This window comes from Cervus elaphus, chromosome 1 (genome assembly GCF_910594005.1).
Source record: "Cervus elaphus chromosome 1, mCerEla1.1, whole genome shotgun sequence".
Lineage (NCBI taxonomy): Eukaryota > Metazoa > Chordata > Mammalia > Artiodactyla > Cervidae > Cervus > Cervus elaphus.
Genome location: NC_057815.1, coordinates 86,273,383 through 86,291,361, shown reverse-complemented (window position 1 = coordinate 86,291,361; position 17,979 = coordinate 86,273,383). Strand labels below are relative to the sequence as shown.

At 40.9% G+C, this 17,979-nt stretch overlaps 1 protein-coding gene across 2 annotated transcripts in view; it reads right to left on the bottom strand.

The window, feature by feature from the left end:
- TTC17 (tetratricopeptide repeat domain 17) overlaps positions 1–17,979 on the bottom strand; it is a 112,161-nt gene that overhangs the window by 23,758 nt on the left and 70,424 nt on the right. For both annotated transcript variants that reach the window (XM_043909708.1, XM_043909718.1), the window contains 5 exons: positions 9,331–9,590; positions 8,659–8,812; positions 4,490–4,610; positions 2,232–2,391; positions 1,231–1,314 (listed from right to left, as the gene is read on the bottom strand). In XM_043909708.1, the coding sequence (XP_043765643.1) occupies positions 1,231–1,314; positions 2,232–2,391; positions 4,490–4,610; positions 8,659–8,812; positions 9,331–9,590 (779 nt within the window). The remainder of the gene's footprint in view (positions 1–1,230; positions 1,315–2,231; positions 2,392–4,489; positions 4,611–8,658; positions 8,813–9,330; positions 9,591–17,979) is intronic.

Sequence of the window (17,979 nt, the reverse complement as noted above, 5' to 3'; positions counted from 1 at the left end):
ACTGCACAGTTTTCAAGCAGAATTTAGAGAAAATGCTTCCAAACTGGGACTTGCAGGGTTAGAAAATGAAACTTCCTCGTCTCAATTACTAGCTTCTCCAGTCAGCACAAAGTTTTGACAAAAAAGAAATCAAATCCAGATGCTACCAGTAAAACTATGGCCTCAGGATCAAGATCACATCAAAAACACAGCACTAAGACCCTCTGTTACTACCACCTCAGAAAGATCTGCATCTTGATTTAAGTCTCTCGGACGGTCAGACAAAAGGCATCTAAGAATCTTAAAGGTATTGTCCTGGACTCATGTTTGAAGCAGACAGGGGCCTTCTTGAAGAGATCTGTGGGCGTGGCTTTTGCCTCTTCCAGTGGCTTGTAATCTGAAAGTCCACAGAGTTTTACAAAGTTGTGCCAAGGATACACAGGCAGCAGGCTGAGGAAGCTCTTCAGCTGCAGATACAGGACACCTCTAAGGAGAAGGAACGGCAGCCTAGAGAGAAGAGCTGAGAGAAGGAACAGGAAACCACCCCCACGGGACCAAAACAGGCCCTACTCAAGGAGTATTTCCTACCCTGGAATTGGGGGAACTGGTGACAACTGGCCATGTGAATTTCAGAACCGCCACGGAGCAGTGATGGCTGTCTGCACGTCCTCTCCTTTAAACGGACGTGACTGCCCTTCCCTACCATACTGCCACGGTCACACTGGAGGCTGAGTAGACTCTTTTAATCACTGTTATATCACCTCTTCAATATCATATAATGATAAGTGGATAGATTCTTAACCATAAAGTAAGAAAACAAAGTTTTGCAAATATTCTGTTTCATGACTTCAGAAAAAAGATATTTCAAGATATGGTTCCCACCCATGATCCAAACTACCAAATATTCTTTATCACCAGAAGATGAACCTTTGACTTATTTCTTATACCTGGATTCCGAAGTTCTTAGTAGCATCACCTGAATCTATTCATGGTAGCCTAAAAATGAGAAAACTGACCACATAAATTTAAGCACAGAAAGTAAACAAAGCAGCAAAAAAGGATAGTAACCACGTAATGGAAAAAGTCACAGAAAAATGATTAAAATATTCTGTGTGGGGTTGTTTCATGTTATCCTTTTAGTTACCAAGTGCTAAATAACTAACTGAAGAGGTTAGGGCCACTTAATGGCAAATAATTGGGAAAAATTACAAAGTGGGTAACAGTTTATAGCTTTCCTACAGAGCGACTTACCTTTTCCAAAACTTTGGCAATTCGGGTGCCAATTTGTTCAAGTGACTGTTGTGGATATTGGTCTTTGCCAAGATTTTGCAATACCTGGTATAGGGAGGGAGATGACAGATTAGAGGAATGAAAATGAGGGAGGTCTGCCGACGCTGCTGACATGGGGCTGGGCCCTGCGCCGTGGGTGCAGACTGATCTCTGGGGGCGCCCGCTCTGGGCCTTGGTAAGGCATTTTGTGGAACACACACTGAAGGCTATCACATCCCCTCAGCCCTCTCTCACTTAACAAAGGTTATAGGCAAGAAAACACATTCATTACAGCATTACAAAAAGTAGAGTACATGAAGAAAACAAAAGCGCTTGTAATCGTGTCACCCAGACACAACCACTGTTGGTATCTCTTATGTATCTTTCAGATACTTTTCTATGTACACATATATCGTTATTCTCACTGACTGTATACTATGGGATCACACTGTAAACTATCACCTACATTTTCGCACAATACAGTCAAAAAATTTCTTCATGTCAATAAATATATTTCTCATGCATCTTTCTTAATGGCTCTTATTGTATACTAGCTTATATCTACACCAAAACTTATTTAACACATCCTCTACTGTTGGATATGTGGGGCATGTTTTCTCATTATTCTTCTGGGTACACTCTTTGCTAGATATATGCTGGGCCTGCCCTCCTCCCCTCCCTTAAGAATGTCAGCAGGAGAATTAACTGTCCCAAATATTTCTCACAAAGAGCCTCTGTCCAGTGACAAGCAGAATGCTACCCATCTGGAAGAATGAATCAGAATTATAATTTCCTGGTCATTAAAAAAGCATACGTTCAGTCACAGGGCCTGAAAGAAATCAGGCTTTTCCTAAAGCCATCTAGACAACAGTCATCTGAAAAAGGCAAAAAAACCCTGGCCTGGTCACTTGCGCTTTCGCTATCAGCTGCATCATAACTGTACGGCAAAAACTACAGACCCGCTGAATACAGCTGACGCTCACCTCTGTTAGCTGGCTCTCCCCCGTGTAGTGGAGGCTGGCTCGGTTGGAAACCCCCTGCAAGTGGTCCAGGGTGTGCATGCTCGTGGGGAGATTGCCATTGCAAACAGGTTCCATCGCTGGCTGCTGAATTGGAGTGGCAAAGTCTATGTGTTCTGTGATGCTGCAAATTAGAAAGGACCACCTTAGCCATACAAAAGTTAAGTGGGTGGGGACAAAGTCGTAATCATTTGCTGACCATAACTGCCATATATAAACAGAACTGTCTGGAACCACAGAATCTCAAAATGCAAGAGATTTCAGGAGATATTTAGTCTGGTCTCTCACTTGATAGGTACAAGGACTCCAGAGCCTGGTAATGACGGTTAGTTGAATGTGTGAGTAGAGGTTGTCCCCTAGGTCAGAGCAGCAGTGTGGGATCTGAGTCCTGAACTCAGTCTTTTCTCAAGCTGCCTTCTCTCTACGCAACAGGCGTCTGATTTCCTCACTGCTGTTGGCCACTTTTTCTCACTGGGGAGGTTTTAAACCAGGTAGGTTTTCTTCTAGGGTTTCTTTTCCAGGGTACAGACAGTGATAAACAACCAGAAGTGGTTCCTGTCTTTCATTTTCCCTCTGTGCACAGAGGCATACTTGTCCCCACAGGAAAAGCTCCCTAAAGTTTAGACCGTAAACGTTACACATATCCGTGAAGCACTTCCCTTCACGGTTCCAAAGTGGTCATTTTCCTGCTATATACTGGCCAAATGTTTTACACTATCATATATACTGATGTGGCAATTTGACACTGGCAAATTTTGCTTCTAGCTACTTAGGAGTTGACCATATATTAATATGCAAACACTCATTATTTATTCAGAGCCTATCACATGTCAGATATCAGAGTTATAATAATTAACAAAACATACCCAGTTCCCACTGTTATGATGCTCACTGTCTTGTGTTAGTCAGTTACTACAGATGTGATGAGTTATAAAAGATAAAAACATAGTACAGTGTCAGTTTCCTAGAGGGGGTGTACATTTCCTCTGTGCCGAGAGAGGAAGGAGGCAGCTAATGAAGGATTTCCTGAGGAGGAAAGGTGTTAAGACCAGAAGGAGGAATAGGAATTAAGCAGGTCGGGAGAAGATGCTGAGAACAAAGATGCTGAGAACACCACCACAGGCAAAGGCAGCACCACGTGTGAAGGCCTGGCAGGAGGGAGCGCAGAGCTGAAGATGGAAGGACACGTGGGGAGCAGATCATGAAGGGCTCTGTGGGCCACTGTGAACAGCAATATTTACATGTTGTTAGAGCATTTTAAGAATTATTTGACTTCCATCTGAGGAACAATTCTGAATACTATGGAGAGAATGGATTGAGGAGATGCAAGAATGAATAAAGCAGCAACAGGGATGAAGAAAAGCAAGTAGTTTTGAAAAATACTCAAAGGGTAAAAGTGACAAGAACCGCTAACGGACTGGACTGGAGGGTAAGGGTAACTCCTAGATTTCTGGCCTACGCACTTCCGGGAGCTATTTACTAAGAACAAGAAATAGAAAACAAACAGAACAAAGATTTTAGGGGGCATGGAGAATGGACAAGAAAATGATGAGTTTAGTTTTTCTGAGCTTGAGGTGCTGGAGAGAGATCTAGGCAGAGAGGCCAGCTGGAGAGACAACTTGAGGGATTTGAAGAAAGGTCTGGTCTGGAGATTCAGATCAGGGAGTTGTCAACATATCAGTGACAGAAGTTTTGGGGATAGAGCACTCTACCTAGGAGTGATTTTTAAAATAAGGTTTAGTGGTAAATCTTGAGGAACTGCAATGCTTACAAGGTAAAAAAAAAAAAACAAAGGAGGGAGGGGGCAACAAAAGAGAAAGAGCAACCAGGGAGGAAAAAGCAGTTACCATAGAGGCAACCTTGCCTGCTTGTGTCTTGGTAGGTGCTCACAGATCTGGATTTGCTCTGGCTCCCTTTTCAAGCACACGATGTCAGTGAGGTTTTGTGCTTTAATGGAGAGAGATCCAGTCTTTAATTTAAACCAAGTCATCTGTGACTAGATAGATAGCTTACAAAGTATGGGAGAAGGCAGAGAGAAGAGGGTACACAACTGTATCAGGACCGTGAGCTGAGTCCATCCATGGTATCCTCTGAACCACCAACCCCAGGAAGGATGACTCTTCGGTAGCTGCTGACAAAGGGCATCCCTAAAGTCAGCTGGGGCCCAGTGTGATCACTGGTACACAAATGCCATGAAAGAAGGAGAGCTTTAAGATACTCACTCAATGTTTTTTGAAGAAACTGCAAGCCAGGTACTCACGATGGCTGTCAGCTCCACCCAGCGGAGCTTGAGGCACTCGTCCGGGCTGGGCCACCCCAGACTCTGGTAGTCACGCTTTTTTCCTGGAAGGAAAGTACATCATCTGTTAGCACAATGGCAAAGACCCAAAGACACATATAGTGTCTTATGCCCTGGTGATTACTTCACTCAGAATGGTGTATTGGAGGTGCCAGTCATCCTTCTAGTCTAGAATTTCTACCACTTAGAGAACTAACAAAAGTCTTGTCATTCACAGCAACAAGAATAACTATCATCGTTGAGGAAAGCCTTGTTTTCAAAGATGATGAAGTAAAAATGAACGAGTCCTTCACTGGATTTAAGACTGAGATGAGGGTTAGAAAACTCTTCAGTGTTAACATTTTACCAAACTTAATTTTCACCTTTCTACATTTTGATTCTATAAAGACAACTCTAAGTCAGGAGAAGCATAGGTCTCTAAAGCAGGTTTCTTAACCGGGCACCACCAACACTGTGAGCGTTGTCCTGTGCCCTGGAGGATGTCTCACAGCATCCCCAGCCTCTACACCATAGATGTCAGCAGGACCTTCCCTGAGACAGGACAACCAAAAGCGTCCCCAGATATCGGTGAGTGTTCCCTGGGAGGACAAAGTCACTCCTGGGAGAGAGCCCCTGTTGTAAAGAAAAGCAGTAGGATACAGAATGATGATGACAACGAAAGGTTATCATTTATTTCCAGTGCGCTTACTGTGTTGTACGTTCAGGTCCTGTGCTAAATGCTTTTCATCTGTAACCTCGGGAGGCAGGTCTTAATCCTTGTTTCTCCAATGAGAACATGGAGGCTCAGAGAAAAGTGACCTGCCCAGGGTCACCTGGCTACTAGGGCAGCACTGTGACTCAGATCCAGGTCTGTTTCACTACAACGTGCGCGCGGCCAGTCATGCTGTTTAAAGCTTTCCTGGGCTTTGAAGGCTCTGCTTACTGATACCCTTCAAAGGTACCACCTTTTGGGTGTAGGCTCTTTACTTGGATAAAGCCCCTAAGAAAAGAGCAGAACTCAGTCTTATCTGGGAAGGATTCTTCTGAAGAAATTCCAATGGAATGGACAGGAAGGAGATTTTGGTAATGTATTAACTCTTTCTATACTGTAGGAATTTACCAATAATAGAAAACTTTTAAGATAGAGGCAGGGCTTTAGACTTAGATTTTAATAAAAGAGAAAAAAAAGTTTGGAAGAGTTTCAAATGAACCCTGTTTAAATAAATAACAAAATTAAACCATAAATTTCACAATAAAACTTACTTTTTCTTTCTGTGTAAGAAATTCGCTTGGAAAGTATTTTATTGTCGTTCAGTCATGTTTGGCTCTTTGCAGCCCCATGGACTGCAGCATGCCAGGTTTCCCTGTCCTTCACCATCTCCCAGAGTTTGATCAAACTCATGTCCATTGAGTTAGTGAGGCCATATTTATTGAGCAGCTATTATAGGGGACTGGGAACTGTATTAAGACACTAGGGATTCAGAGAGGAATAATAAAAGGGCCTGCCCTTGAGCTCACAGTCTAGTGAGGAAGGTAGACATGAATTATTAGAACACAACAGGATGAGAGCCACAGTGAAGGCAGAGGACAGCTGGACAGAGGAGAGAGAGACGGATGCTGCCGGAAGGTACCGAGGAAGTGATGGCACTGGAGCTGGAGGCTGAGTGACGTGTCAGCGCCGCTGCGGCGGCGGAGTGCATCCTAGGTGGGGGGAAGAGCAGGTGCAAAGACGAGGAGGTAGAACGAGCATGACTGGTTCAGGGGTGGTGCTGCAGGGGACACAGAGGCTGGGCTGTAAATGCCCTGCGTGCCAGCCTGGAAGGTGTGGTCTTTATGCTGCAGGCACTGGGGAGCCTTTGAGCCCATCTCTCGCCACACTGTTCACAAGGATGTCATAAGACACTCTGTTAAGTGCTTTGCTTAAATCCAGTTATGTTATATATATGGCACTTCCCTGGTCTTCTAGTCTAGTAGACCTCACCAAAGTGGGAAATGAAGTAAATTATACATTATTAGTTTTATTAATTCTTAGAAAATCTACAATGACCCTTAATGATCTCTGAGACTCTTCCCCCATGGGCTCACCAAGGACTGGTTTAATAATTTGCTTTACAACTATGTCAGGATTTATCACAAATCTTATCACTTGGCAGTGGATAGAATCTATACTTGGTTGAAAACTGGGATACTGAACCTCTCCAGTCTTCTCTTACCTCTTCCACGCTATAGAACTTTGGACATGAGTGAAAGTGAGTAGTTTTATGATCTTATTTGCGAGTATATTCAGTGCCCTACCCACCCCACCTATTTGAATCCACTTAAAATTGCCTAAGTGCTCTCCTATCCTCTCAACCATACTGAGTTTTAATTGTCACTTTTATAAGAAATTTTTAGTTTTTGTTTGTAAAAGTAATATTGGCTTATTTTAAGAAATTTAAAAAATGGAAAAAAACATAAAAAATGAAAATCACCTGTAGCCCCATTAGCACCCAGGGATGATCATTTATGACGTTTTAGTGTAAAACTGAGGTATCTTCTATATATGCTACTTTATAAAGTGCTTTTGTTCACTTACTAAATTACAGACATCTTAGTTGCACAGTACAGGGCAAGAATATGCTGTAGTTTATTTAGGCAACTGTCATCATTTAGGTACTTTTTAAATTTTTATTATAAGCAGCATGATGATCAGTATCTTTATACGTCTATCTGTTGCACTTATAAGATTATTTAGGGTAAATTACTAGAAGTAGAGCTGTTGGTATATTTAAAATTTTTCTGATATATCTAGTCAAACTATCCCAAAATTCATTTTATTAAATCTCACTGTGTATTACACAAAGACAATCTGACAAGGAGAAATGGCATGTTACATTTTATGTCTGCATTTCGTTGCTCGAGAGGCTAAACATTTTACCATGCTGAGCGGCCGTGTGTGTGTGTGTGTGTGTGTGTGTGTGTGTTATGTGTATGTGGTGAAATGCCTATGTTTTGTGCACATATTTTACTGAAATGCTGTATTTTTTCTATCGATTTGGAGGCTCTCTTTAAATGACACTGATATCCTTTGCTTATCAAGTATTCTGTAAAAATATATAAATATTCTGCAAAAAAAATACTGTTTCAACTCTTTGTCTATTTTGTAGTGTCTTCTGATGCCAGAATTACTTTTTTCTTTTTCTCTGTGCTTTCACCTTAAAGTATATAACTATCCATTTAAATTTTCCTCTTTAGTATTTTTTGTCAAGTCTCAGATCATTCTGAGATTTAGCTAAGATTACCTCATTCCTTATATTTTATTATGTGTTCTCTGCTTTCAGCTTTAGTAAATACAATTTAAATTAGACACATTTTCATGAAGTTATCTTGAATTGTCAAATGTAACACTGTGAAAATATCCTTTTAAAAAAAGGATAAAAAAAAATTAAAGAGAATTTTTTTCTTTTTTTTTAAAAAGAAATTCTATCACCACTGTTTCACTGCTGGAAAAGAAAGTCAACTGGACTCATGGCAATGGCCCTGAACCTGGAGTCCAAAGACACACTTTGGGATAACTATGAACCCTAAAAGTACATGCCAAATTTTGATGTAAATGCATTTTTTTCCCTGGGGAGTAGTTCCAAAGCATTATCTAATACTTAAAGGGCTATCTAACACATAAAAAATTACTAGATAGTTAGTATATATCGAGCCCTATGTGTTCAGTTCATTTAAAGCACTTTATATGTATAACCTTACAGAATACACACAACCACTCTATAAGACAGATGCAATTATCCCCATTTTATAGATAAGAAAAATGAGGCAAAGGAACTAAATAGCAAAACTGGTGTCTGAACCCAGGGAGTCTATCTCAAACCCCAAGTTTTGTTTATATATTAAACTAAGCTGTCAAGTTAAGAATTAATAGAGTATTTAAGTTCAAGATGGTAAGAACGTAAGCCAAATTAATGTTTAAATTTACAAACTTTTTATACCAATGACTGGCTTCCTGTTCACTTGGCTCAATTACCTTTTCATGTGATCTACTTGTAGTCATGAACACACCCTTTGTGAGAACTGAAACAGTGAAATCTGAAAGAAGAAACTGGCATATTAAACATTCCAATCTACCTTGTGGCCCAGGAGATGCCACCTTTGGGCCAGTGATCTCCAGGTTTCCTTGGTTACGATGTACATTTTCTGCCTGACTTGATTCTACCTTTTTCCCAGAAGTTTTCTTATGATCTCCTTTGGGTTTCTTTACACGTTTGACCTGGAATGTGATCTGGGAAATGAAAACATGTTAGGGACAAATGAGATCAATTTTCATGTCTGCCTGTGGCTGTGTGTATTGGTGGCTTTAAGAATAACCAGTCCCAATGCAACACTGTAAAGCAATTATCCTCCAATTAAAAAACAAAAATAACAACCAGTCCCGTGTAAGAGTTAAGTTCTTCTCTTCAGTTTAATTCTTAAAGGTCCAGATGAAAAATGTTTAGTGAAATAAAATAACCTAGCCTTAAAGGATACAGAGGAAACTAAAACTTAAGATGTTTGAACTGGGCTGCTCCAACCCTGCAGGCTTTGAGCCTGGCTTCACACCCTTTCCTCTAAAAGCCAGCAACACCTAAGGCACGTGAAAAGCTTCCAGCAGTACAGTTCCCATGTGAAGGCTGACTAGGGCACGGAGTCGAGCGCCACACACCCAGCAGATTACACTCGGCAAAGGAGGAGCACCGCCCCCTACCCACTCTCAAGCACCTGGGCCACAAATGGGTAAGAACTGAGTTGGCAAACTCTTACCCATTCTGTTGCTTCATCATCTTCACTTCTGCAGTCTCCATAGCAAGAACTTCTGGCCACTCCATCCTGGGGGCCTTTCTTCAGCACTCGTATGCCCTGCAAGTCCAGACGCCGTCCCTTCATCTCCAGGGCTCCTCCAAAGCCTTCCAGGGGCCATGCCTGTTGAAATTCATCCACCAAGGCCAATATCTCTTCTGACATTTTTGTTTCATCTGAATTCTCCATCTCATCAGAACCATTGCTTTCCTCAACCACTGTACCTGAAATTCAAGTGCCAGCACGTTATTAAAAGTTACGCAGACATTCAAGTACTTGAGTGACTCCAACCTTGCTTTCTGAGAAAAGTTTTGGCTCTGCTTAGAGGCACTTCTGTAGTCCATTTTCATAAAAATGCCATTCAACATCTTCAGAATTCATAATATAATCATTTTTGTCATCCAGCTTTTATAAAAAACTGGATTGAGAAGAACGGCAGAAGCTAGATGGTAGGCAGTCATATACTGTCACTAGTGAGCATGAAGATGGCTATTTTATGTGTATTTTTGGCGGGGGTGGGGGGGCGGGGAAGGACCAGCTTGCTCTAGATATAAGATATAGATGGCAAAGATGAAGTTTATTATGATATATTATTTAATATATAGGATTCTTCAAGCTTTATTCAAATTGAAATATAGTTCTTAAGACCATACAACCTAATTACCTTAACTGAACAATGATTTGTTTAGTGGAAAATTATCCTAATTCCACATGAAGGCTTTCATTTTCACTAATGGCTAATAAGATATAACAATTTGCTAGTGTAATTTTTTCCTAAAATGGTTATCAAGATATTTATTATATTGCTAACATTTCTTATGTGAAGACTCCCATGGATGTTTCTCAGTGCAATGGCCTAGTAAAAATTCTCTCTCCTGAGCAGTGTGTTTCCATTATTATACACTGTAGGGTTACACAACCTTACAAGCTCTCCTCTATGCCTAACTAGAAAGAAAGCTTAGGGCGAAATTAGTCTGAGTTTCTTTACAGAATGCTTTCCTTTTTAAATTTTTTTTTGCTTTCCTTTTTTTAAAAAACAAATTCTTTACTACTTAACTTTTGCCATTTTGAATAAATGGCTGAGTCTTACACTGTGTTCTGTGACAGTTCTTTCTGCTCCTTCTAAGAAGTATACAGGGTACAAAAACAAATAACAAAATGGAATGCTTCCTACTATGATGTGCGCCCAGTGGACAACCTGAGAGCTAGGGGTTGATGGCTCACAGCAGTCTATGCTATGCCAGTACCGCAAAAATCTGCAACTGGTCATCCGGCTTGTCAGTAATTTAGAACATGGCATCCATAAGGCCAAGGTCAGGAGTCTCAACGGTTTCAGCAGACCTATAACCACAGTGAGTAGCCCGCCTCAGAAATGCAGTTTCGGCCTCTGAGAAGGCTGAGAAAGCAGGCTGATTCCCGTGACTAGAAACAACCTAAAGCTTTGAGCCCCTCCCACAGAAGGTCTGCAGTGTCGCTCTCGGCTCTCCAGTGGCATCTGTCTCCCATCCCACCTTCCGGAACAGAAAGTGGACGGTGGGCGGGGCTGTTGCCAAGCTGAGGAGCACCACTAGAAATCTCTGTCATTTCCTTCTTTGAAAAGCTATACGGCTCTTCCCTTTGTTAACAAGTGACTACAAAATCTATTGCTGCCCTTTCAAGTAACTTTCTTTTAAGTTTTCTGAACCAATATGATGGTTTCTGTTGTTTAATATTATCATTAACATTCTGCAACAAGCATAAAGTCAAACAGGGGTTGGCAAAGTCTTTTCCGTTAGGATATTTAGATAAAAATGGTTACTTGCCAAAATTATGCAGTCAGTAGTATAAATGTGGGGTTGACAAAGAGTTCTAATTTTTAGTTTCTACCTTGTTTGCTACTATATTCCAAACGTCCACCACTGCTCCTGGCATGGAGCAGGTGCAGATAGCTACAGAAACAATTAATGGGAACTCAGGAATACTTTGTTTTGTGGGTTCCTTGAGGATCTGTTGTTCCTGCTTTTGCCTTGTCCTGCTGGAAATTTGTCATGTGTTCAAGTACTGCCCACCGAGATGATAGGCAAGCAATGGAAAGGCAGGCACCACGTGTTTAGCATAGCCGTCTGATACGCTATATGATTCACAAACTTCTCAGTACCTAAGCCAGGAAAGCAGCAGAAAAGGACTGCTATAGGGATTCCAACAGGAACTTAATTAGAATTGCCCAGCAGCTGACTTGTAGCAACAGCGTTGTCTCCAAGTCCTCCTCATGTTATTTTAGCTTCCTCTCCTTCCTTCTCTGGCTACCATGGGACTCCCTGCATCTGGTCCTGGGACAGAAAAGAACTTTTGATACATTTGCCCATGACCAAGAATACAGGTTTAAAGAAAAGTGGCTTTTGGTCAAAGGAAGACAGCACATAAGTAAGTCCGCAGTGCATAGTTAGAGCTGCAAATGGATGCTGTATATGGAAGCCTTATTTCCATTTAAAAACTACTACTATTTAGAAAGCATTCATGTTGTTTAGTTGCAAAAAGTTCTGCAAGCCCAGGTCCCAAAGATTAGTACTTCCCTATGCCCTTACCATATGGTAATATATATCATTAAAAAGTTCCTAGGGAAAAGGCCTTTCACTGATGGAAACCAGTATTCAACTGAACACTAGCTGAGGGCCACTGCTGCTGGCAGCCACCCGGCCGTTTCAAAGGCTGCTGGGGTTGAGGTGAGGGCAGTTCCTAAAGAACAACACTAAATAAAGGTGAGAAATGGGGAGATATTAAAGGTGCTATGCCTTAGAAAAACACAGACCAACCTTTATCTATTTAGGCCCTACTACGTGCCTGTCTCTGTGCTATATATTTGGGAGCAAAAAGAACCTGATCCTAAGGAATTAAATATAATCAATTTGGAGACATAAAACTATACACTAAACAATGAGAGAACAATTACATTTAAATATTTTTTCCTAAAGGAAAAACATAACTGAAGGTAGTCACGAAACGCTTTTTTACAGGAAAGCAGACTACCTTAGGCAGGATTTAGATAGAATAGAAGTCCAGGGAGGGCACTCCCAGAGTGATGAAACTAAAAAAGCAGGTATGGATATACCCATTTACACACATACAGAAACAGGCGTAACGAACGTGTATGTTCTGAAGGCACTACTCGTTTCAAATTAACTAGAAAAAAAATTTATATAGAGTACATCAGCAAATAAGATACTCGGGGAGGTGGGTGACACTGAGTGCCTGGGAAAGTCTGGAAGGAGACTCATTGTAAAGGGAGCCTCTAGTTTGTTAAGCAAAGAATGACAAAGTGACAGCCACGACAGTTACAGAGGTTAGATTAGTAAATCAGCTGGTGTGTTAGGAATTAGGGCGTGGAGACAGAGGACAAACAGAAAGGGGTTTCAACAATCTCTAAAAGTGGCACATAGAGAGAAACTGACTTAGGCTGAGGATAAAGGGGAAGTCTTTAAAAGGGAAGGGAAAGAGGTATGGGGAAATTTCAGTGAAGAAAAATTAAAGGAATCTGGTAGTTATGTGAATATAATAGGAAACAGAATATCCAAAGATGACGTCACGATTGTAAAGTCCGATGTGGAACAGGGAGCTTTCTGTACACTGTGTGAAGTCTTAAGAGTCTGTGAGTATGTAAAGGTAAGGCTATTTGCAAAGCCGAGGGCATAGGGACCAGCAAGACAAAGTCCTTCCTTCAAAGTTTGGATCAAAATGTGTCCAGAAGGTCTTACGTGATTAATATCCATAGCTTTTACTGTAAGACTGTGGCTTCTCAAGGCAAGCAGGCACATTCTACCTTTCAGAATATGTTTCTTTGTCTCACAAAATAGACAGTACACTCTGGAATTAGACAAAGTTGGTTTCAAATTAGGACTCCACCACCACAGGACCTCGGGCAATTCTGTCTTGCGTTTCAGTGTCTTCTCTGCACAACATGGATACACTTGGAGGGCATTATGCTTAGTGAGATATGTCAGACAGAAAAGGCAAATACTGTATGGTATCACTTACATGTGGAATTTAAAATATGTAACTAGTGAATATAACAAAAAAAAAAAAAAGAAGGAAGGGGCAATATAGGAGCAGGGGATTAAAAGGTACAAACTATTAGTTGTTATGCTGTTTAGTCACTAAGTTGTGTTGATTTTTTTGTGACCCCATGGACTGTAGTCTGCCAGGCTCCTCTGTCCATGGGATTCTTCAGGCAAGAATACTGGAGTTGGTTGCCACTTCCTTCTCCAGGGGATCTTCCCGAGCCAGGAATTGAACCCACGTCACCTATGCTGGACTACTGAGCCACAAGTATAAAATAAGCTACAAAGATACACTGTACAATATGGAGAATGTAACCGGTATTTTATAACAACTACAAATGGAGGAAATCCTTTAAAAATTGTGAATCAGTATATCATACATCTGTAACATGATATTGCAAGCAACTATACTTCAATTTTAAAAAGGCAGTGATCTCTTTTTTGAAGTCAGAGGATAAAGCTGTGGACTTAAGACTTAATGCATAAACAACAGCATAAAATTTCAAACTAGCAATCAGAAAGCACAAAAGGCTTAGATTAAATCACTAAGACTAAGACAGGGAGGGAATGATTCACTTCTGAGAAGACAGCAATAATGAGTCTTCATTTGCACAAGTGGTCCTCTTCCTCCTTTTAGCTGGGTTAGGAGAGTAAAGAGAAGACAGAGACTTTGGAGAAGACAATCTAGAAAATCAAGTAGGGAACTGTTCCTGTTAATAACTCTTGTGCAAATATGTCAGGGCCCCCTTGCCTGATGTTAACATTGAGCAGATACCGTACGTACTTGTGAGGACTTTGGCTCACAGCCAGCCTCTAAGTCAGGAAGCAGTAGAAACACAGGAATGCCTGTGTTTCCAGAAATGAACATTTACTGAGTTCCATGTGTGTACGAGTACCTGGTACAAATGTCTCCCCCAAAGTTATTTCATTTAAATATTCATGAGCACTCTGAAGCTTGCCTTTTTTCTTTTCCCCCTCCCTTCTGGTTTATTTTTAAAGATAAGGAAGGCTCAGCAAGATTAAGTAATTTGCCCAAGATTTACCAGTTAGTAGGTGGCAGACATAATAAAATCTCTGACTATAAAACCTACAGATTAAGGTTTCCAGGGGAGGGGTTTGGGACTAGATAATGAGCTATTAAAGCAATGGTTTTTCAAAGGTTAATCAGTGACACAGTTTTCACCAATCCTTAGCAAAATGAGAAACAAAAAAGAACATGTACGGGACTTCCCTGGCGGTCCAGTGGTTAGGACTTTACACCTCCACGGCAGGGGGTGCAGGTTCGAGGCCTGGTCGGAAAACCAAGACCCCACATGCTCTGCGGCATGGTTAGATAAAAAAGAATCAATCAATCAATAAAAACAAAAAAAGAGCATACACTAAAGTTATAGCACATACATATACACACTTAGGTCCAGATACACATTTGTTGGTGTCAAGTTGCCAACTGTCCATTTTTGAGGAAGACTTTATTCTAACATTGTCTTTGTACTTTTTTGACATTAAAATGTTTTTATATATATATATAAAATAATGGTAACAGCAAATGCTAGTTTGCCTCAAAAATGACCTTACAAATTAAAAAATAAAGTTTTTTTATTATCTATCTATTATAATCTATCAAACCCCTGTGTCTGAGAACCACAGGCAATGACACAGGTGTGAAAGCAGAAGGCCCAAGGATAAGCTTTAGTTCTATACCCCCTACTGAAGATGTGAGGCCAGGCACCTAGCTTCTGAGTCTCAATTTTCTCACCCACAAGATGGGCTAATAATAAATATTCCACAAAATTAATACATAACATATAACACTCCGTAAATTATAAAGTACCACAAAAAGGTAGTAACTATCATAATAATTTATGGTTACTGGAAACGGCTTAACTATTTGTATTTATTTTCCTCCAAAAACAGAGTTTTAAAAAAACTTTTAAAAGTCTATGCTTGACTTTTATTATATATACCACACTACTTAAATTAAAATATAGAGTCTCTCTCCTAATCACACTATAGGAAGCTTGCTGGTATAAACATGGTAACTTATACCATGACCGTGGTCCCTGTGGACTTGTCAGTATCTGGAGAAAAGAAGAATGTACTCCCAGAATTCAGACATGGTTTTTTTAAAAAAAACAAAAAACGTGAGTACTAAGAGTAAAACTAGTAAGAATCATCAACATACTGTAATTACATTAGCAACGCACCCTAAGAGACAGTGTGCAGAGTGCTAAAGGGACCTGGCAAACACCTAGCTCGAGTCAGGGCAACCACACAGGGTCCGCAGGGCGGCGGAGGGAATGGAACTATGGGGGAAACATGGATCTAAAGAAACTTAAATACTAGGTTATCTGCCTCAAGCAATGATGTATTCAGAAAATGAAGTGACACACAGTTAAGATTCTGGTTGGGTTTTATTCTGAATTGTCCTAGTAAAAGATTCTAATTTGGTAGTCATGAGTATTCCAGTCATTAAGGAGTCATACTGGAATGGGGTCAGTTTCTGTAAGCTGGAAAAAATACCCCTTTATCACTACTCAGTTTCATTTTTTGTTGATTCTGAGTTTATCAAACAATCTCATGATGTTCATGTGGTTGTGTGGGTACCTGATACCAGAGAGACACGAGGCCCCTGGGCACCAGAGAGGAGCAGCCCCACTGTGAATGAACAAAGTGGCCATCTGGTTTAAGTCAGTCTCTTCTGAGTAGGTAAATGGGAAATTAATTTCCTTAAAGCCTCACGATTCCTGGTAGAAGAGATGAAACTAATTTTCTAAACCTACAGAAGTGAAAGTCACAACATCCCCCTTTGAGGTGTCTTCTCTTAGACATCATTTTTTTATATATAATATACCACTTAGAAGGAAACGTAAGATTTTGTAATTGCTAGATATGTTCATCCAATCTATGCACGAAGGCAAAGGCCACATTTCACTTCTCTAAAAAACATTTACTGCACACAGGAATATAAAGTTACATAGGACACAATATATAAGAAGCTCATTGTCTGATGGAACGTCAGTTACACAAGCATTTAATACGATATAAAATGTGCCTTGACAAAAAGGAGGAACAAGACAGCAAATGAAGCAACTGAACTCTTGGCGACCTTTGTGAATGCTTCACAGAGAAGACAACATTTGAGCTGAACTTGGAGATGCACAGGGGTTGTCTAAAAAGCAGTGTGTACGGGGCTCTTCCCAGCCTCTGCAAAGGAACGGGGGCTCAGAGCAGCACGGCGTGTGAGGGAGACAGGGAAAGGTCTGCATTCCCCGCTGCATACAGCGCCAGTGGACAGTACAGCTGGAGACAGAATCCAGGGCCAAACTGCCTCACATCCCACATGAAGACATTTGGATTCTTCCTACAGGTAACAGGTGGGCTCCCCTGGCGGCCCAGATGGTAAAGAATCTGCCTGCAATGTGGGAGACGTGGGTTCGATCCGAGAAGGGAACGGCTACCCACTACAGAGCCCCTGCATTCCATGGACAGAGGAGCCTGGCAGGCTACAGTCCATGGGGTCGCAAAGAGTCAGACATGACTGAGTGACTGAACAGAACTATAGATAATAGAGAAGCATAGAAAATTTTAAGCATAGGCAACTTACCAGATCAGGTCTGATTTTAAAAACCACGCCATGGACACACAAGAAGTTGGTAACAGGTTACTTCTGCTTTTTAAATTGTATACCAATTATATGTATCCTCTCCCTCTCACATACCCACATACCCACCTCTCCCACTCGCTCCATACATGAATGAAGTAAAGGACTAGATATAGGGGGCCAATCATGATGCTACTCTTAACAGCCCAGACCCAAATGGAGAGAGTCGGAATGCAGATAGTGACAGAAGGAACAGATAGAGAGACGGGAAGTTTAACAGGTCCTAGGGATTGACTGGATATAGTGGTGACTGGGTGAGCTGTGCCATTCAGGAAGCAGAATATAGCAATCAGAAGCAGTTCAGGAAATAGGACAAAATGAGGACTAGTTCAATTTTAGATATGTTACATGTGAAGTGCCTGTGGCACATCCAGATAGAACGCTAAAAAGACAGAAGTGAGATCTGGGGTCACAGAGTGTCTTAGCTGAAAGTGCGGATTTAGAGACACTGGTGTACTCCAATGCATCTCAAAGGCCAAGAGATTACAAAGAGGGAACTAAGAAAAGGAGACCAAGGTTAAGACCCTGGGTAAAAAAATAAATAAATAAAGGACAAAGTAAAGAATAAGTGAATGAAATTGAAAAAAGATATTCGGAGGACAGGAAGAGAACCAAGATCAAGCGATACCCCAGAAGCCAAGAGGAAGAGGAAGGAGCTCCCAGTGGGGAGTTGTGCACAGTTCCAAAGGCAGTGAAGAGGTTACAGTAGGATAAGTACTAAAAGGAAGTCACTGATTTTGGTAATTATAAACAGACTGATACATCTTAAGAACTTTTCAGCACAGCACAGCTCAAAATGTGATCATAAAATGGAAGTTTAGAGGAGGGCCTAGTAGGTACGCCCGTTATTTCAAATCTTTAAATTTTACTGGGTTAGTGTAAATACAACGTGCTTTCTTTTTTTGATGATTTACTCAA